The sequence below is a fragment of the Nyctereutes procyonoides genome, unplaced genomic scaffold (assembly GCF_905146905.1).
Source record: "Nyctereutes procyonoides isolate TBG_1078 unplaced genomic scaffold, NYPRO_anot_genome, whole genome shotgun sequence".
Classification (NCBI taxonomy): domain Eukaryota; kingdom Metazoa; phylum Chordata; class Mammalia; order Carnivora; family Canidae; genus Nyctereutes; species Nyctereutes procyonoides.
In genome coordinates, this window is record NW_026575154.1 from 918,064 (window position 1) to 940,234 (window position 22,171).

At 35.5% G+C, this 22,171-nt stretch overlaps 1 protein-coding gene and 1 long non-coding RNA gene across 5 annotated transcripts in view; both read right to left on the reverse strand.

Annotated features, from left to right (window-relative positions):
• On the reverse strand, nt 1–3,012 carry LOC129501967 (uncharacterized). The gene is made up of 3 exons (XR_008662861.1): nt 2,930–3,012; nt 464–2,488; nt 1–35 (listed from the first exon to the last, which is right to left on the reverse strand). It is a non-coding gene; the product is annotated as an uncharacterized LOC129501967 (long non-coding RNA).
• Nucleotides 3,013–3,605: 593 nt separating this feature from the next.
• The window catches only part of RAP1GDS1 (Rap1 GTPase-GDP dissociation stimulator 1), a 157,265-nt gene continuing 138,699 nt past the window's right edge, over nt 3,606–22,171 (reverse strand). For 3 of the 4 annotated variants that reach the window (XM_055313299.1, XM_055313300.1, XM_055313296.1), the window contains 5 exons: nt 21,042–21,167; nt 19,944–20,083; nt 14,358–14,484; nt 10,384–10,512; nt 3,606–5,453 (listed from right to left, as the gene is read on the reverse strand). In XM_055313299.1, coding sequence (XP_055169274.1) covers nt 5,326–5,453; nt 10,384–10,512; nt 14,358–14,484; nt 19,944–20,083; nt 21,042–21,167 — 650 coding nt within the window. In that variant the 3' untranslated portion in view covers nt 3,606–5,325. The remainder of the gene's footprint in view (nt 5,454–10,383; nt 10,513–14,357; nt 14,485–19,943; nt 20,084–21,041; nt 21,168–22,171) is intronic. The other variant, XM_055313298.1, reaches the window with a different exon arrangement.

Below are 22,171 nucleotides of genomic sequence, written 5' to 3' on the forward strand. Positions count from 1 at the left end.
TACAGGCAGAGTTTCTTCAAGATTCTTCAGGATTCCTGGGAATAAATAAATAACAAAGTAATTATTGCAATAGTAAGTAATGTGTCTCAATTATATGTGAAACTAGATAACACATATTTTTAAAAGATCTATTACATTTAAAGTTCATACACTTAGAAGTCTCTATTAAGGCTTTAAACATTTTTTTAACAGAAACCTAATAAAGATTTAAAATTATTTCCTTAAAAAAAAAAAAATCCCCAACCCAAAACTAACAGGTTTCAAACTATGACAGGATTAGGCTTTTATACTTCCTTGATGAAGATAAACAAATGTAGCTAAATTTCTGAAACTCTAATCCTGAAACAAAATTCTCTATATATGTGACCAACACCAACTAAAAATTAAGCTCCATACACCACCTGAATGTGGTTTTAACTCTATTAGGCTAAACAGAGTAAAATGAAATTGCACACATCCTTACCAGCAAAACCACAGATCTTTGAGCCATTTCCATGCTTTAGCCACCTTGCTTGCTCCAATTTTTGCTCCTTGAAAGCTGCACTGATAATGCTGGGGACCAGAGAAACCAGTGAAACTGCTTGTTGAGAGTAGGACACTGCTCATAACATCATCTTGATCCTCCATTTTGCTCAGTAAGTGGGGGGCTCTACATCTCTCTTCGGATAAATGTGACATCAGTAGAAAAGTCAGGGATTGAGAGAACAAATGTCAGGAGAACCATAGGCATCAGTATATAAATGAATTATGGGAATATTAAGTTTCTATTTATCTCGTATTACAAATAGGTATATACTATCTAGTTTTGAAATGTTGTTAGATTAAAATGTCTGTGGCCACAGTAAAAAATTTTGGTAAAAAGTTTTGGTTTGTTTTCTAGGAAGAAACAAAGTGAGAAAAAGGAAATAATGAATTTTTAGAAAGTCCACTAAGAAGAAAAGAAATTAGTTAAATTTTGAAAAGGAACATAAATTCCATGCAAGGCTCACCTTTTTCCTTCAAAAATTGTAGCCAACCATTCATGACATAGAAGAAACAGCTTACCCTTGGAAACCTCCAACATAAAGGGTCTGCTTGTCTAGTCAAGCATAATGATAAATAGGCCATCACAAATGGATTCTATCAGGTTTCAGAGTACAGCTACCAAAAGCCTTCATGTAAAGCACACAGCGTTTATATTTAAGAAAAAGACACATGAACAGGTATGTATATAAATATATACACACACACACACACTGATAAGGTGGGCAGTATTGAAAATGGTAAGATGGACTGTTTTGTTTCTATGTTGAGGAAAACTCATAGTATCACAGCTCTATTTATATTGACTTAGTATATTAATAAAAGCTAAGATTGTTGAACTACTGTTGTTCACACTTGATAGGTCTGAACAGGGAGAGGAAGTACTGTAGTGGAGACCTACATCCAAGGCCTACTTTGTAGACCTGGCAGTTATAGTTTCAGGGGGAGGAAGAAGGGTTATGCATTCTGCATTGAGAATAACTGGGTGCTCCTCAAACTATTAGACACTAGACAAGATAATAAACAATATCTCCCATTTGGCTGTTCTTTGAATTTCTTTAGCTAAGAATCCTCCAGGGGGAAGAGAGGATAGGCCATAAGATGTCACAGGTATCACAGGTCCATCCAATCTTACCTTCAACCTCTAGAAGTCTCAGTTACCACAAAAACCTGGGAAATGGGATTATTAAACTCATCATATTGATGAGAAAACAGGCCCAGAGAGTTTAAGTTACTCTATCATGGTCACACAGCCAGTACAAAACAGAACCAGGATATTACTACAGATCATACAGTATTTAAAGACCTTATTCTTTTCACTAATCACAGTTAAAATTGTTCTCACATTTGCCAGATATACCTATAAAACATCTATCTATGAAGCTACATGGCATATAATTATGCATTGTGTGTATGCAAATTAAGAAAGCACATCTGTGAAAAAAAAAATAACCCTCAATTTTCCTGGTTACAGCTACGAGGATTCATCCCAAATATCATTAAATACTCTTTAATAGACACTTGCATAATTCAAATATTATGGCTTCCTAGAATTAAGACTTTTAAGCTTACTGATTCTATTTTTATTTAAACATTTTATTTATTTATTCATGAGAGACACACAAAGAGAGAGGCAGAGACCTAGGCAGATGGAGAAGCAGGCTCCATGCAGGGAGCTGGACGTGGGACTTGATCCCAGGTCTCCAGGATCACACTTGGGGCTTAAGGCAGCGCTAAACCGCTGAGCCACCTGGGCTGCCCAAGCTTACTGATTCTATTAACAGCTGAATACAAAGGGAGAATACTTACCTATGTAATGAACATCTTCATCCCTTATGTTCAGCAGAATTAGATGATAAGCTTTCTAATGATACCAAAGAGCATTTCTTTTTGAAATCTTCACATGCAGGGTTTCTCAGAACATTTCCCACAAATGGTTATATCTAAGAACTGCATTTTGTTCCACCTAAGACAAAATCATTTTAGAGCTAAAAAATTTTGTCTAGATCTCTATGGTTATCAGGTAATATACACAAGCCATGTTTTATCAAGTTGAAAACACTGGATTATGAGCCAGCATTTAATTGATTAATTTTGCTTTGAGCACAATGAGATTACAGTCTGTGGGGTGGTTAGCAAGATCCCAAGGAGTGAATGGGCTTCCTTCTTAGAAGGGAGGGAAGGCATTTTAGTGCACTTCACTCAGACATCTTTCTCCCAATTCCTGGCCTTTTTGCTTTTCAGCTATGCTATAATCCTGACAAACAGTGATAATTAAAGCTATGCTGTGAGGTTCCTCCCACTCTCCCTCAGAATACATTCTTAGTGGGTAGCAAACTAACTTAAAGGTGGCCTCTAGAACTCAGATCAAGTAGTCGGATATTTAGTATTGTTTGTAGACTCCCACCTCCTGCCATGCAGAACAGCACATCACCTAGTTTGGTGGGATTAAGGCATAGCCTTAATCTGTCATAAGAGCATAGCCTTCTGGTCTCTCTGCAAAAAAAAAAAAAGTGATTAGAAATGCACTTTGTTTTGTTGGAGATGGGAATTCCTAGCATATCAATTGATTGCTGGTAGCTGGCCCAGATGATGGCTTCTCTGAAATCTATAATTTTTGGATGCCTCTGTTCTGTTTTCTATATGATGCTTTTCTTTTTTCTTTTTCTTTTTTTTAAAGATTTATTTATTCATGAGAGAGAGAGAGAGACAGAGACAGAGACAGAGACACAGGCAGAGAGAGAAGCAGGCTCCACGCAGGGAGCCTGATGGGGGACTCGATTCCAGGACCCCAGGATCAGGCCCTGGACTGAAGGTGGCGCTAAACCGCTGAGCCACCCGGGCTGCCCTATATGATGCTTTTCAATAAGGACTGATCCTATTGAAAAGATTCTCTGAAGCCAGACAAATATCTAAATGTCATTTCTCTACCAATCTATCTGGAATTATTTTAGGGGATCTGGAAGTTTATAAAATCGGGAATTCATCAACAAATACTTACTGAGCATCAACAATGAACAATCAATCACTGTTCTAGGAGCTGGAAACAGAAGTGAAATATACAAACAAACCAAATGATGCCATTACAGTTTGATATACTATTTATTTATTTAGTTAATAATATGGACAGCCTATTCAACATTACAGATGTTTTTCAAAACCTATAATAAAATATAGTCCACTATCCAGCCCAGAAGAAGATAGTAAACAATACCATTCTTACAGTAAGTGTAGCATAAGCATTCAAAATAATAGTCCCTTTCCTAGACATCAAAGGGAATAATCAGTCAGTTTCTTTACCTCCACTGAGGTTTTAATTTTCTTGAATTATACCTGTTTCAGAGTCAAAAGTCCAACTTCAGTCACCCCATAGATATGTGCAGTATCTCCCACTGGAGAGGAAAGAGCTCTTGTCACCCTGGGCGGCCCATTCTACTGCCCTACAGCCCTTCCGTAATGGAGCCCATCATACCTTTCAGCCAGTATTTGTCAAGCTTGTGCATGGGGACAAGACAGGTATGTCACAGGGATCTTTTGGTTAATTTACAAAGATTGTGTTTCAAAGTTCTAAAAACCCATTTGGTGGTGGTAGTGGCAGTGAAGAGTACACTATATTTCGCCAAGAGGGTCTTCTCATCTCTTGAGTCTTGGCATTGTCACTTTTTTCTGATAGTTGTGAGATCTAGTGCAATTCTCTGTGGCAAGTGGAGGTGGGAAACTCTAAGAGCTACTGGTATGAGGCCATCTGCAGAATGAACTAGACTGGCAACTATGGCTTTTATAACCTGCTTCCTTTCTTTAGTATAGACAAACTTCTTTCTTAATCTTTTTTTTCTATGTCCTGCTAGTTCTAATATAAGATTTAAAAGGACTAGGACAGAGGAAACTTCTGATGAAAAACTGCCACAAAAAAACAAAAAAAACCCACAACAAAACCTCTACAACCCACCCTCCAATGAGCTATACTCAATTTCTCAGTTGAAAACAAATGCCAAGTGAACATTTAAAGACAAGTGTTGGACAATGCTGATGTCAAAATGTACACATATCAGATTCTAAAATATAGGCCAAAAAACCCCCCAAAATATGTACTTAGTGTAACACAGATTCTTCAACCCTTTAGTTTCATGCTGAAAAACACAAATATTTTCAATGTTAAGCTACGGATGACAGCGAATTAAATAAAAATTTAAAAACCACAAGGAAGCCTTGCCAAGTTTGTGGCAATTTCAGGAGTCTACATAGTTAGGAAGAAGGAGAAACCATAGGGTAAAGAGTGAGAGCATTGGATTTTATTTAACTCTAGGTACCATGGGTTTGACATTAGTAGGTAAGACTAATGAATGAGCAGCCATACAGTTTTTTGGTCACTGTGCTTCCCAAGCACCAAAAAATGGAGCTATTTTTACTATTCAATTCCATCTTTAAGAGCTAGACAGATCCTGCTGCATTCTTGTTTGTTTCTAATTTACCAGTACATTATTATGTAGTTTTACCAAGTGTGAGGAGCAAGTCATTATGTAGTACCAAGTTTACATCATCATAGGACTACAACATGCACATTCTACTTAATGTAGCTCAAGCAACAGGAATACAAGAGAACAGTTATGGGTGGAGACTTGTTTTTGACAAATTCATGTTTACACTAACTATGGGTTTAGAAATCTTATTGGGCAGGTACCTACAGCAGTTCTTCAATTGGTACTGGAACATTACACGCATGCACAAGTGATATGGAAGAAGATGGAGGACAAAGGGGAAATCAGAGCTGGGATGATGCCATGTATCAGGGAGGGGCAGTTCTCAGCTGTCCACAGTAAGTCTCTGCTCTGTGAGAGAGGCCTGTTGGGCAACACTTTTGTTCTCATGACTGCGAAGTTTGGATACAACATCTAGAAAGGCCAAATCCTGTACTTCCTTGTGTAGAGATTCTGGAAGACAAAAACCAAGATAACAGATAATTCATCTGTTAAATTGTTCTAATGTTACTTATACAATCTATCATATACCTAAATCTTACTATACAATACATATACCCAAAACGTTTACTTGGATGATACCAAGTTATAAAACTAGGAACAATTCTATAGTAGCCTAGAAATGTCTTCATTAGAGATGTATTAAAATAAATCAAGGGAACTTTACCTGCCATATTTATAGACAGACAAATGTCAAGTTGTAGTCTAAGTTTGATTAGAGTCATGAGTTATAATGAAACACAGGTCTTTGTATAATCTCAAGTTTCAGTTATATACTCCTTGACCCTATCATCAGTTCAAATATGAAGTCCAATGACTTACAAAAAAAATCTTAGAAATTTTAGATCAGTTTCAAATTAATTCTCTGGTAAATGAAAAGGTTATACTTCATATCCCTTCAACAAATTTCTGTGACAATAGCTTTCCCTTTTAGATTTCTGATCTTCCTCCTTTTGGCTTTCTTGCTCTCTTTAACCTCAATTACAGGAAAATAAAAGACTCTCAAGACTTCATTCAGTGAGAAAACTGACATCTAATAAGCTTAATGCAATCAGCATTCCTCAAACTGATATATTTAGTAAGTTGGTGAGGTCTAAAACTAGAAATAATGTTTTGAGTAGAAACAGAAAAATGCATCCTAAAACTCAGATGGAAGCTGAAGAGTCTGAATATTCAAAACAATCTCAAAAATGAACAAAGTTGGAGGTCTCAAACTTTCTAATTTCAAAATCTACTCTAAAGCTTAACAATTAAAACAGTGTTGTGCTGAAATAAAGACAAAGCTATAGATCAAGAAATAAAACAGCCCATATATACAGTCAAAATATTTTTGACAAAGATGTCAAGACCATATGGGACACCTGGGTGGCTCAGCAGTGAGCGTCTGCCTTCAGCTCAGGGCATGATCCAGCCCCGGGATGGAGTCCACATTGGGCTCCCCACAGGATGCCTGCTTCTCCCTTCGCCTGTGTTTCTGCCTTTCTCTCTGTGTCTCTCATGAATAAATAAAATCTTAAAAAAAAAAAGATGTCAAGACCATTCAATAAGGAAAGGACATTTTTTTCAGCAAATGGTGCTGGTGAAACAGAGCCATAAGCCCTTTAATTTTTTTTTAATTTTATTTATTTATGATAGGCACACAGTGAGAGAGAGAGGCAGAGACATAGGCAGAGGGAGAAGCAGGCTCCATGCACCGGGAGCCCGATGTGGGATTCGATCCCAGGTCTCCAGGACCGCGCCCTGGGCCAAAGGCAGGCGCTAAACCACTGCACCACCCAGGGATCCCCCATAAGCCCTTATATACAAAAATTAAGAGCTAAAACTCTAAGACTCTTAAAAGGAAAAACTTAATGACATTGGATTTAGCAATGATATCTTGGATATGTATCAAAAACACAGGTAACAAAAGGAGAAAGAGAGATATTGGACTTCATAAAAATTAGAAACTTCTGGGTACCAAAGGATACTATCAATAGATTGAAAAGGCAACCCACAGAATAGGAGAAAATAAATGCAAATCATATATCTATTAAGGGATTAATATCCCAAAAATATAAACCTTTTCAATTCAACAAAAGAATAACCTGATTAACATATGGGCTAAGGACTTGAATACGCATTCCCCAAAGAACCTATATAAGGGGGCAACAAACACATGAAAAGCTCCCCGACATCACTGACCATTAGGGAAATGGAAATCAAAAGCAAAATAAGATAACACCTCATACTCATTAGGATGGCTATTATAGAAATAAAAAAAAAAAAGGATTTAGAGAAATTGGAACCCATGTGCATTGCTGGTAGGAATGTAATATGGTGTAACCACTGTGGAAAACAGTATGGAGATTCCTCAAAAAATTAAATATAACCATTACTGTAAGATAGAGCAATTTCACTTCTGTGTATATACCCAAAATGACTAAAAGCAGGGACTGAAAAAATACTGTGTACCCATATTTTCATAGTGGTATTATTTATAATAACCCAAAGGTCCATTGATAGATGAATGGATAAACAAAATGTGATATATACGTACAATGAGACTTAAGAAGGAATGCAATTTTGGTGCAGGCTAAAACATGGATGAGCCCTGCAGACATTATGGTAATGAAATAAGACACACAAAAAAAGAATATTGTGTGATTCCACTTATACGTGGTACCTAGAGTAGTTACAGACAGAAAATAGAATACTGGTTGCCAAAAGCTAGGAGAATGGGTGATTGGGGAGTTATTTTTTAAAGGGTACCGAGTTTCAGTTTGGGAAGAAAGAAAGGTGGTGATGGTTGTACAGCAATGTGAATGTACTACTCTGCCACTGAACTGTACATTTAAAAACGGTTATAAAAAATGAAATAAATAAATATGGTTACAATCGTAAATTTTATGTATATTTTACATTTAAAAATGCCTCAATAACAGTCTTAGCAAGGAAACAAGACATAAAGAAGCTGCAAATGGGAATTTTAGAACTCAAAACTATAGTACTTGAAATAAAAATGTAGTGTATAGGCTCAACAGCAGAATGGAGGGGACCTAAGAAATCAGTGAGCTTTAAGACAAAACAATAGGAATCACCCAATTTGAACGAGAGAAAATCTGAAAAAAATGAACAAAACCTCAGAAGCCTGTGGGATATAACTAAAGATCTCACATCAATGCCATTAGAGACCTGAAAAGAGAGGAGACATAGGGCAGGGCTGGAAATGTACCTGAAAATTTTTTTTCCAAATTTAGCAAAAGAAATAAGCTACATACTCAAGAAGGTGAACATACTTCATACTTGAAACAGGATAAACCCAAAGAAGTCCATGCCAAGACACATAACAGTCAAGCTTGAAAAATTAAGAAGAAAAATCTTGAAATGACACTTAACCAACAGGGGGAAAAATAGGAATACTGGATTTCTCTTAAGAAACCATGGAATTCCAAAAGAAAGTGGCACATTTTCCAACTGTTGAAAGAAAAGAACTACTGTCAACCCAGGATTCTATGTCCAGAGAAAATATTTTTTCACAAATGAAGGGGAAGCCTGGATATTCTAAAATAACAGAAAACAATTTGTCACTAGCAGACCCTAACCAAAAGAGTGACTAAAGTTCTCTAAACAGAAAGGGAGTATTTGAAAAAAGGAATCTTGGAATATCAGGAAGGAAGAACAACACATAAAGCAAAGGTGGTAGATAGATAAATATAGACTTTCCTTCTTTCAAGTTTTCTGTATTATGATTGATGGCTGAAAACAAAAATTGTAACAATGTCTAATATGTTTCTAAATGTATATAGAGGAAATATCTGAGATAAATTACAAATGAGGGAGGATAGTGGGAATAATTGCTCAAGCAATCAACAAGAAGTCAGGAATGAGAAACAGAAAATTAAAAAATGAAACTGCAGACTTAAGCCATAACATCAGGCATTATATTAAATGTAAATGGTCTAAAGACACCAATTAAAAGAGATTGACAGAGTGGATTAAAGTACATGACCTAACAAGTGCTCTCTACATTTTAAGTATAATGCTAAAGTAGACTGAAACTAAGAGTGGGTGAAGATCCCAAGAATGTTTAAAAGAAAGTAGAGGGATCCCGGAGTGGCTTGGCAGTTTAGCATCTGCCTTCAGCCCGGGGCATGATCCTGGAGTCCTGGGATCGAGTCCCACGTCGAGCTCCCTGCATGGAGCCTGCTTCTACCTCTGCCTGTGTCTCTGCCTCTCTCTCGCTCGCTCTCTGTCTCTCATGAATAAATAAATAAGATCTTAAAAAAATAAAAATAAAAGAAAGTAGAAGCAGCTATATTTATATCAAATAGAGTTCAGAGGAAAAAAAATTAACAGAACAGAGAGGAACATTACATAATGATAGGTCAATCCCCTAGGAAGACAATAGCAATCCTAAGGGTGTATGTATCTACCAGAAGACCTGCAAATATGTGAAGTAAAAACTGACAGAACTAAAAGGAGAAACAGACAATTTCACCATTATTGTTGGAGACTTCAACACCTCTGTCTCAACAACTGACAAAACAATTAGTCAGAATATCAATATATTCTGTTTGCTAAGAACATAGCAAACTCAATTCCACTACCAACAACCAAAAGAATCTAACTGACATTTAAAGAACACTCCACCCAATGACAATAGAATACACATTCTTTTCAGTATCCATGGAACATATACCAGAATATGCCAATGATTTCTTGAACAAATTCCTTAGCTAAATTCATGATACACAAAATGAGAACTTGTTCTTTGTATAAAATATTTTGGAGTCAATGAGATTTACATGTATTAATTTTTTAACATTGATTTTTGCCTATTTGCTACATGATACTATTTAAGATTTTTTAGTTTTATTTTAGAGATAGTGTGTGCAAGCAGGGGCAGGGAGAAAGCGAATCTTAAGCAGACTCTGTGCAGAGCATGGAGCCTGATGCAGGGCTCAATCTTACCACCTGGAGATCATGACCCAAGCCAAAATCAAGAGTTGAGTGCTCAGCTGACTGAGCCCCCCCAGGTGTCCCATGATACTTTTATTAGTATAGTGAGAATCTTTTGGGAATATTTGTAAGTAAAAGTAATCCTATATCCTCCATAATTTCTAATGCTTTTAAAACCCACAGCCACCATTTACTACTATTTTAAGATTTTATTTATTTATTTGAAAGAGAGGGCAGAGGCAGATGGAGAGAGAGGGGGGCAGGCAGCCTTCCCACTGAGCAAGGAGCCCAGTGCAGGGCTCAATTCCAGAATCCTGGAATCATGACCCAAACCAAAGGCAGCAGTTTAACCAACTGAGCCACCCAGGTGCCCCCATTTACTATTATTTTATATTTAACATCAACCATATGTTGATAGACCTCAAATGATAGAAGAAATACTTACCAGATCCCATGAGAGCACAAATCAGGACCATGGAATTATATTTGATTTCAGGAGCACTTCTTTCATCTTCCAGCAGTCTGTGTAAAATCTGTACAAGTTTAGCACTTTCTAGATCTTTCTCAGCAGTGCCTAGAATAGGAAACAAAGTATCAGTTGTGTCTGTTTATAAGCCCAGTGCAATGTGGCTAAACACTGATTCCTTTTCTAGAAACTGACCATATAAAACTCTCCAAAAGGGGCTGATATATAACGATGACTTTGAGATAGAATATTAAATTCAGACTTGTTAAAAAAAAAAAGTAGAGTTAAATTTCAGCAGATATTTAGTTTAAGCTTAAAGGGAATATTTTAATATTAACCAGGCAATTAAAAAGTCTTTATTATGAAAAATTTTAAACATATACAAAAGCAGAAAAGATTATATAATGATACACTATTTACTAATATCTTCAAAAACTATGGCCAATCTTGTTTCATCTATCTCTACTTTCATTCACCTACTCTCACCCATCCCAAATTATTTTGGAGCAAACTGTAAAAATGACAGTTTCTTCCATATGTATTTCAGTATGTATCTTTAAAAGATGAAACTCTTAATGCAATTCCTGTTGAATTCCCAGAGGATTTTCTGTAGAAAACCTTTAAGTTTATAGTAAAGTTTATATGGAAAGCCACAGGCCCTAGAGCAGGTAAATAATCTTGATAAAAAAAGAAATAAAGTAGGAGGAATTCTTTTACCTGATGTTAAGCTTAAGCTCACTACATAGCACAGTTATCAAGAGAGTGTGGTACTGGTAGAGACAGAGAACCCCAGAAATAGACCCACACATATATGTTCAAATGATTTTTTTAAAAGATTTTATTTATTCATGAAAGACATAGAAAGAGAGGCAGAGACACAGGCAGAGGGAGGAGAAGCAGCCTCCATGCAAAGAGCCTGATGTGGGACTCGATCCTGGGAATCCAGGATCAGGCCCTGAGCCAAAGGCAGATGCTCAACTGCCGAGCCACCCAGGTGTCCCAAGTTCAAACGATTTTTGATAAAGGTACAAAATCAATTCAATGCAGGGAAGATAGCCTCTTCAACAAACAGTACTGGCATTTCCTCAGACAAAAGAAAAGAATATAGAAAAGAAAATAAAGCAGAAGGAAGGAAGGAAGGAAGGAAGGAAGGAAGGAAGGAAGGAAGGAAGGAAGGAAGGAAGGAAGGAAGAAAGAAGAAGAAAGAAAGAAAGAAGAAAGAAAGAAAGAAAGAAAGAAAGAAGAAGAAAGAAGAAAGAAAGAAATGCCCTAAATCACACATTTTACACAGATATTAATTCAAAGTGGATTATCCACTTAAATGTAAACTATAAAGCTTCTAGAATATATGAAGAATTTCCAACTTAATCGTTAAAAAATTAGAAAATGAGCAAAAAAAATCCATAGGTATTTCACCAAAGAATATATACAGATGGCAAATAATGATGAACATCTTTTCATATGCTTTTCATATGCTCTAATTTTTCCATTAGAAAAATGGAAAAACCATAATGAGATATGCCTACACAGCTATCAGAGTGGTTAAAATTCAAAACAGTGACAATACCAAATATTTGATGAGAATGTGGAAAAAACTAGATCATTCATACAGTGCTGGTGGGAATGTAAAATGGTATAGCCATTCTGGAAAGCAGTTTGAGAGTTTCTTTAAAAATTAAACATATAGTTACCATACAACCCAGCAACTGCACTCCTAGGCATTTATCCAAAGAAATGAAAATTTATGTTCACATAAAAACCTACGCATGAATGTTTATAGCATTTATTTATTTTTAAAAGCCCCAAAGTAGAATCTGCCCAGATGTTTTTTGACAGGAATGGTCAAACAAACTATGGTATGTACATACCATGGAATGCTATTCAGCAATAAAAAAAACCATTGATACACAAAACAAATTGGAAACTATGTTGAATTAAGAAAACCAATCCCAAAGGCCACATACTGTATGATTCCACATATATAACATTTTAGAAATGAAGGACAGATTAGTGGTTTCCAGGGATGAGAAACAAGGTAAGGGGTAGAGGGAGGAGGTAGGTGACTACTATGGTTATAAACGGAGAGATTCTTGTGGTGTTAAACTATTCAGTATCTTGGCTGGGGTGGTTGATACACACACTACACATCCTAAAACTGTATAGAACTAAACAGATACACAAATGAGAACAAGTAAAACTGGGGAAATCTGAATAAGACTGTTAAGTTATATCAGCAGTTGAAATATTTATAGTTTTGCAAAATGTTACCATTGGAGAGACTGGGTAAAATATACAAGGGATCACTGTATTATTTTTTACAACGGCATGTGAATCTACAATTATCTAAAAAGAAAAGACTCTCAATAATGCTGCTTTAATACTATTATCATACAAAAAAATTTAATTCCTTAGTATCAAATAGTCTAAGGAAACAAGATTGGAAAAATATGGTTTTCAAAGTATATTGTGCATTAAAAAGATGGTATGGACTTATTTTTGTATCTTAAGTCAAGGAACCTAGGAAATATTAGGTAACAACAACAAAAATGTATGTATCATAATTTATATATTCTATGGTAAGGTGACCAGACTGAGACAAATGCTTAGATATCAGGAAGCTAATGAAATTATAACTTGTTTGGAAGATATTGGCACAAAACCAGATTCATCCCAGGCTGGGTCATCAAGCATATTCTGAAACTGCCTTATCACTTTAAGCTACTTAAAATCAGTCCATGAACCCAGTTTGGTATTCAATATCCTCACCAACACTCTGCCCTTTATCATAGCTGCCCCCCTGGCTCCCCATGATGGCTGGACTTGTAAGCTGACTCTATTCAAACCATGTGTGATGTCATGGCTAATCCAGGACTTGAACTGACCTCCAAAGCATCTCTAACTATAGACCAGTAAGAATAAGCATGTGTTCTTGAAGTCTTTTATCTTTAAAGTTCAGAAAAATTTTACATCCTACTCATACCAAGGATTTTTTTAAAAATTGTTTTAAAATTCAAAACCCTTTAAGACAACAAAAATTTGAATCTCTCATACCTAAAATCTGAGTAAATGTGACACTAGAGAAAGACAGACCATATTTATCTTTTGGTTCTCTCTTGGAATAGGGGTTGGTGGGTCCAGTTGCCACTGTGTGAGAATTATGGACATAAATCATCAGTGGGAATTAACAGGTGATCGTTAACAGTATTTACCTAAATAGCTTTGAACTGTACAGGACAAACCTACTAAGTCTATAGTCCTCCATTGTATAAGGCAGCCTCAGGCCTTAACCACAGGCTGTGTGACTGTCCCCAGCTATCTATATCAGAGACTGGTTCCTGGGACAAAGGTTACTATCTATAAGCTAGATGCCTATGAATTAGCTTCTCAAGAATTCTGACCAACACGGATGCTATATGCTAGAAAGACACCAGCTGAATTATTTAAACTCTGCTTTGGGGGAATTTTGAATGTAAAACACACAGAAGAATGACACAGAAGGTAAGAATTTAGGATAAGGGCAATACTATAAAGCAAGAGAAGCCACGGTGACAGAAGGAGATAAGCAAGAGAGAGACTCAGCAGTAGAGATGGAAGAGAAGGTCGGGTCACTGGAAGGGTAGCAGACTCTAAACTTGCTGTTGTATTCTAAATATAGTTTCATTTCTCTGTGAGGCCTGCTGAAATGTTTTGTGTTCACTAAGTGCCTATAACTTGAAATAACATTTGAGACAGAACTTTAAAAAGAGTTAAGCATTGGCCTAAAAATGTTACCAAAAGTAAAAGCTGAGATGGCAATCTATAGAAAATGATTTCCTATATATCAATCTATAGGTGCAGACACATGCTGGCAAAATGCTTCCAGTCAAGGTTTTGTTGACTTCTATTCCACTCCTGTGCTTCATTTCATCCAAGATAAAAATAGGAGAAAATAAGTTTGACACTGGGGTACTTACCCAACTCTAAAGCTGCTATTAGTGCCAAAGCAACAAGGGCTTCATTCTGCATTATTACATGTTCACTAGTTGCCATGGTAACTAGATGCTTGATGCCACCACTCTGTACAATGGTTTTAATTACATCCTACAATAAATAAATATCACAGGCTTATAAACTTTAATTTTAAACATAAAGAAACAGCATTATAGTCAGTCAATTCATTGTTAAGTTGAGTGCTTTGCTGACAGTGTCCTGTATGAATCATTACATTTAACCATAATTTTTTTCTTCACAGAAGAAAAGGAAAAGCTTTTAGCTTTAAATAAATTCATCAAAAGATGACAACTTAAATTACCTAAGTGAAAAAGACCACTGCAGTTCATAGCAAGGAAGAGAGTCCCAGAAGCTACCCGGCAAAAAAATAAAAGTGTGATTGCCCCAAATGTTGACTTACTATGGAATGAACAGAAGAGAGTAAGATTTGGAATAACAAAATAAAGTCCTTCTTTCAAATTATTATTATAACAACAGGTAGTTCTCCAGATGATCTAGGTAAAGTGTTCTTTTGTTTGTTTTTAAACTCTTACCCCTTTGTTGAAAGGGACTTGAGCAGAACTCAAAATTATCTACCTCATTTCTCATGGGACCTACACCTCTGTCCTCTTTAGTGGCAGAGGAGACAGTGGGCTCCAGATTGAATAAAACCCAGTTCCAACACTGACTAAACAAATTACTGAACCTCTATGCGTCTCAGTTACTTTATCTATAATGCTGGGATAATGTGTTATCATAGGTTTTTATGATAATTACAAAGTTATTACATGAAAAGCACATGTAAGAATATACAGCTAAAGTTAGATTTTTAAAAAAAATGGTCACATTTATTTCTAGTATTCATTTTTGTTTTAATCTCAGTTTTGTTGCCTAAAAACTCTTGGATTAAGTGTGATTTAGAGGAAAGTCTAAATTACAGAATTTTTAAAAGTAATTTTCTTTCACTACTTTTAATAATTTAAGTGCTGGGTGTTAGGTAGCCTGTCTGCATTAGCTTCAGTAGTATAAAAACTAAGTGTAATTAGAAATATTTTTCAATTAATTTGCGAAAATACACAAAAAAGGGTTTCCTTTATGCTTCTACCTTATATAATTTTTTTTAAAAAGATTTTATTTATTTATTTGACAGACACAGGAGAGCACAAGCAGGAGGAGTGGCAGGCAAAGGGAGAGGGAGAAGCAGACTCCCCGCTGAGCAGAATGCCTGACTTGGGGGCTTGATCCCAGAACCCTGGGATCATGACCTGAGCTGAAGGCAGACACTTAACGGACTGAGACACCCAGGTGGCTAAATTCTAAATTTTAAAGAAAACTATTTATAGATAGTATCTTTGCTTTGAGATCAAATGCATTTAGAGATCAAACCCAGTACTAAGTTTTTATGGTGACTGTATTCTAGCATCTAACAAGCCTCTCTCTTAACCTCTTTTAGTAAGTGAGAAACCGTCCTTTAAAGCCTTTTCTAATGAAGAAAAAACGTCCTAGTATACTGCTTACTTGGTGGGTATTTTATTTGAAACTTAAAATTTGTAAAGAATTTTATAAAAATCACAAAGGAACTTATTGAGTAAAGAAGACCACAAGAGGTTCATAGATACATATGTAGTCACCTAATGAAGGTTCTTGAACTCTCATTTCATCCTTTATTTTGTGATTCACCCTGGAGAGTCCACTGTAGTAGAGGAGCAGTTAATGAATGAAGAAGGCAACTGTATCAGAAGCCAATAGCTCCCTGTAAGTTCAAGCATAGCTCTCTCATAAAATGAGATGGTAAAGGAGCTATGAGGGAGAGAAAGAATCTCATGCAGACTCCACGCTGAGTACAGAGCTGGGCACAGGGTTTGATTTCACACCCCTGAAATCATGACCTGAGCCAAAATTAAGAGTCGGGTGCTTAATTGACTGAGCCATTTTTTGGTGCCCCTCTATCTCACTTTTTTGAACAGGTATTGGAGAATTGCTTTTTAAAATGCCCACCCTCTCTCCTCTTATTTCAATAAATGTTTGTTGAATAGCTCCTCTATGGAGTTGCTTTGCCTGACAGAATGGGGAATAAAAGACAAATGAAGCATTGTTCTATGACAAAAAAGAATGATATTCATAGCAACCCCCTATGGAGCAACAACTACACACTGGACATTATACTGGGAAGCTTAGAGATATTAGCATATTTTTAGCCTCACAGAAAATCCTATTAGCTAGATACTATCTGTAGTTAACAGAAGAAGAAACTGAAGCTCAGATTAAGTTATGAAATTTGGCCAGTCAGTGATTAAGTGATAAAAAAAAAAACAACCAACATTCAAGTCCAGACAGTCTATCAGTTCCTTGTTCTTAACCATTTGTTGTCTATTCAAAAGTATATGTACTGAATTCATGACAGTGCCATATATAGGCAGTCACAATGTGCTCTATGGAGGCTCTCTGAATATATTTTAAAGTTATATTGAAAACTTCAAGATATTAAAACAAAAAGGTAAAAGGTTATTAGCACCACTCCACAGAGGAAGGTTCATCTGGAGAATTACAAATAATTTTAGCCATTACACATCTACAAGTAATCCAGAGTTAACTTTTCTGAAACCATTTCATTTATTAAATTGTAGAGATACACAGGAAGACATTTTTCTGGGAAATCCTTCTAAACCCTATATATAACTGTAAAATCTCCAAAAATTTTAGACATACATTATAATGCTTTACAAAGTTTTAAATGATGTATTATTTTGTAATCCTATTTCTCAAGGAGTTTTCTTATGGAAAGCTAAATTTTGGAACATACACAACCAAGGCAAATTGTCTATGTAATAGTCTCACATGTTCAGCTTTTATGGTCACTTTGCCATTAATAATTGAGATAATCCAGGTACAAATTTTGTTGAAAACTCTATAATGTTGACTACAATGTAATGGTCTGAAATAGGCTTAAATTCAAGATAATTTATAACATAGCCACTGAATCACCTAACAAAAATTTTCTTTCTCAACTTTGTACCATCAAAGACTACTTCTCAGTATAGGAATTAAATGTTAGATATATGAGCAAATGACTAAATAAATTTGTTTGAACTATTTTTTAGCTTGGCAATTGAAGAATGTTCTACTCTTAAGAAAAGTGGTTTTGACATGAGGCAGTTTTTATATTCTAGTGTAGAAGCAAACTGTACTTTTCTGTTTTTGATACCTACAATCAGAACGTCCAGCTAATTGCTAAAAAGCCCTAGCCTAGGGTACTCTTTCGAGGGAAGATGTGAATTTACCTATTGGCACAAGTGCAGGAATGCAGTGTATATGGCTGATGACTAAGCTAGTGTGAAACGCTGTGAGTCAGCACAGACTTTCAGAGGGTTGGACTGTAAGACAGAATTCAGGGTGACTTTAAAAGGAGTAGGATCTTCAAAGTTTAAAAATAACACAAGGAGAGAACTATAATTCACAACAGTTGGCTAAGGATCTACAGGAATGTGACTAACTTGTACCTAGTGTTTAAAAGCTTATTCTAGAGCAGCATTTTCCAAAGTATGTCCAGTGGAATGTATTTAATAAATGCAACCTGTAAAAAAGCCCCATTGTCAGATAGTTTGGGAATCAGTAGATTAAATAGAGTTAAGGAAGTTTTTTTTAGAGTAGTACTAATGTGTGCTGTGAATTCCAAAGGCAAGGAAAGAGCATGAACTACTTTCCTAACTAATCTGATCATATAACCTTTACTCTTTGTGGAATATTTCTTAGGGTTATTATTCAAAAGAACATATTCTGAGAACTGCTTTGATTCTCAAAAGGAACCACTGATTCCACTTTAATGTTTGTGAAATTTAAGAGTTCTAATCTGGAGCTCACCTAAGGAACACCCCTTCTGTTCTGATCATTAAAGAATGCATATCAAGGTTCCTATTGCTGCTTAGCAGCAGTATACACCTTAATTATAGGGAAGATATGCAAAAAAACAAACCAAAACCAAAACCAAAAAAAAAAAAAAAGCCTATAGTACTGAACTATAAACATACAATTGTTATAATATGACCATGAAATTATAATTATCATTCAAATTGTATCATTTCAAATTGTTTTTTGTTACACATACACACACACACACCCCTAGAAAGGTGCAGTGCCCTGTTTCCCTTGTCTTTTCAAAACACCTACATGACTATAGATGCTTAATGGGTGCTTGAAAGCCATTTTTTGGTGGGGGAGATGAGGGACAGGGAAATCTGTGATAAATATTAAAAGAAAAGCCTAAAACCCTCAAATCTCAATTTTATATACCAACTGAAAAAGCTTTGGCTCCAAGATTTGGTTAAGAAGTTGTGATGCATTTTCTCATGGACCTAAGTGAAATAGCCAAAAGGCTCACTTTAGAAAACAGGTTATAGTAAAATAAAAGGTATAGAATATAGATACTAAATCAGCTGCTAACCTGCTGACCTGGGTTCCCACCACTGTGCTCTTTAAAACAGTTCATTTGCTCATTCATGTATTCATTCACTTAACAGAGGTTAGCAACCACATGTCAGACACATAACAGGCTGGACATTGCTCTGAGAATGGATTTCATCCAACTTTGTGAGTTCAGAGCATCATATACTATCTAGATGTCATTTGATTTCTTAATATCATTAGCTAGCTTTGTCATTGCCTAGTACATAGATGTTTGACAGTAAGGGTGGTGGTAAAAATAACACCTGCAACCTCTACAACAACTCCATTTACTGAGTGCTTACTATGTCCCAGGTACCAGTTGAGCACTTCGTATATGTGATCTCATTGAATTATTCTCACAACACTTAATTTCAGGTAGGTATTACCCTGGTTTAATACATTGAGATGTGAAAAACTTGACCAGGTAAGTAGCAGAGATAAAATGTGAACTCATCCAATTCCAAAGCTTACTCTTAAGTATTATACAATAGAAGTAAATACAAAAGCTCAATCTTCAATTACTTTTTCAGGATTGTGCCTCATTTTACAGTGTTTCACAGATACTATGTTTTTTTTTTGTTTTGTTTTTTTGTTTTTTTTTAACAGATTGAAGGTTTGTGCAACATTAAGCAAGTCCATCAGTGCCATTTTCCCAACAGCATTTGCTCACTTCATTGTCTGCATCACATTTTGGTAATTCCCACAGTTTCAAACTTTTCCATTATTATATTTACTATGGTTAACAAATACTTTATTGCTAAAAAATGCTGTCATCTGAGCTTTCACTAATTCATCATCACTGATCACAAAGTATTTTTTAATTAAGGTATACAAATTATTTTATTAGACATAATGTTAATGTACACTTAACAGAATATAGTATAGTATAAACACAACTTTTATATGCATTAGGAAATAAATTCATTTGACCCACCTTTTTTTTTTTTTTTGCAATTTTTACTTTATCACAGCCCTCTGGAACAGAAACTATGATATCTGAGGTCTATCTGTAATGTATTTATATATAAATATGTAAAATGCAAGCTTATGATATGAGATCTATGATACAGAGTTTCCAAAAAGGCCACTTGCATGTTTTTTAGTGAAGAGTCTTCACTGGAACTTACTTTTGATTTACTGTGTCGAATGAGGGCAGATAGCAGTCTGTTGGACTCCCCCATCACACCAGCATGATCTTTGGCTTCGCACCATTCTACCAAACGCTCCACTAATTTAACATTCTTTCCCAGTTGTTCAGCAGCTTCTGCTATAGGAAAGAAGTCAAACCACACAGGAAACAATCACTGATAAGCAACCAAGGAAACAACTGGTAAAGATGTAAGAGTGTGAAAGAAAATTGTATATATATCTATCTAACACAACACAATGATTAAGCAAGAACTGCAAATACTCTATCTGATGGACTAGTTAGCTTTTTCTACAAAGCTATAGACTTTCATACAAAACGCAAAAATACAGAACAGTTTTATATTCTTATAGTTCAGCTTGGTAGTCTGCTAGTACTCTGGCAAACTGTAACAAATGGTATTAGAAGGACTCTGAGAAATCAATACAGAGAAAGGTTTAGAATTCAGAAATAAGTAAACAAACACAATTCATTCAAAGGAGTGGTTTTCACTGTTATTTCTGTAAACAGAAAAAATGAACTCTCTGTTCCCAAAACAAATTTTTAAAAATCTTGAATGTTAGCATACCAAAACATGATTTTTAAGACCAGGTAAAAATGGTATGAAACTCTAAAACAGGAGATTCCTGGGTGGCTCAGCAGTTTAGCACCTGCCTTCGGCCCAGGGCCTGATCCTGGAGACTCGGGATCGAGTCCCACACTGGGCTCCCTGCATGGAGCCTACTTCTCCCTCTGCCCATGTGTCTCATGAATAAATAAAATCTTTTAAAAAAGGAAAAAAAAGAAACTCTAAAACATAAAAACCCTTAACTGAAAAAAAAAAAAAAAACTTTAGAACTGCTAATAAATCAACATAAAGCCAGGATTAAATGTACAATAGAGATACAATATAATTTCCATTTAAATTCAATTATAACAAGCATGGAAATTAATGGAGTTCTAAAATCAATTTCTTTTTGTCTTATTTGCCATTTATTTTTATGATTACATAATTCTGAAAGCTAAAAACACGTCTTTTTCAACTAAGGCACACTGACTATCATACCAAAAATGTACCTTGTGAAAGCATTTCTTTTACCTTGTGCATCTATTAACATTCTTAATGTTCCCAAAAGTTTGAACTGAACCGGAGGCATTTCAGACTTAAGGAATTTCAAAACTGCCTCGGTGACTCCAGCTGATAGCATCTTTGCTTTATTTACAACTAGAGAGAGAGAAAGAGAGACTATGGTTAAAATGGTACTAGCATTCTTGATGATAGTCATTCAATTCAATACACATTTATTGTCTTATTATTATTATTTTTAAAGATTTTATTTATTTATTAATGAGAGACATACAGAGAAAGAGAAGCAAAGACACAGGCAGAGGGAGAAGCAGGTTCCATGCAGGGAGTCCGATGTGGGACTTGATCCCAGGTCTCCAGGATCAGGCCCTGGGCTGAAAGCGGCGCTAAAATGCTGAGCCACCCGGGCTGCCCCTGTCTTACTATTTTAAAGGCCTCATGTTACATTTTTCTACTTAAAAGCAGTCTTGTGGGGCACCTGGGTGGCTCAGTGTTTGAGTGTCTGCCTTTGGCTCAGGTTTTCTGCAGGGAGCCTGCTTCTCCCTTTGCCTATATCTCTGGTTCTCTGTCTCTCATGAATAAATAAATAAAATCTTAAAAAAAAATAAAAGCAGTCTTGTTACTTTTCTATTTATTTAAAGAATAGGACTGGGGATGGGGGATAATTATCCTGTTTGTTTATAGGAATATAACACACAAAATCATACATACTGGCTTTTTAAACCTATCCTCAAAATACTTAACAATTTGTAAAGGAAATCTGACCTTGTTGTCTTATTTACAAAATAACACAATTCTTCAACTTTAGTAATGTTTCTTTTTACCTCTGTCCTTGACCCAGCTGTATTAATATAGATGTTCTAGAAATTAATAAATATTAATCTGTTATATGAATCAAACTGATTTCTTATAGATTGTATCTTCATACAGTTATACTATTTCACCTAATCAGAAATTTACTTTTAGAAAGTAGAATAATAGTTTTACCTCATGGCTCAGAGCACCTTTAATCCAAAGACACATTAAAGCTATTTTTAAGAATTATGTCTGCTTATAGAGGAAAAAGAAACCCCTGAAAGTCATTCTTTTAGGGGACTCTGTTAATTGATGCCATTATCTTAGCTCAACTGAAGATGCTTAAA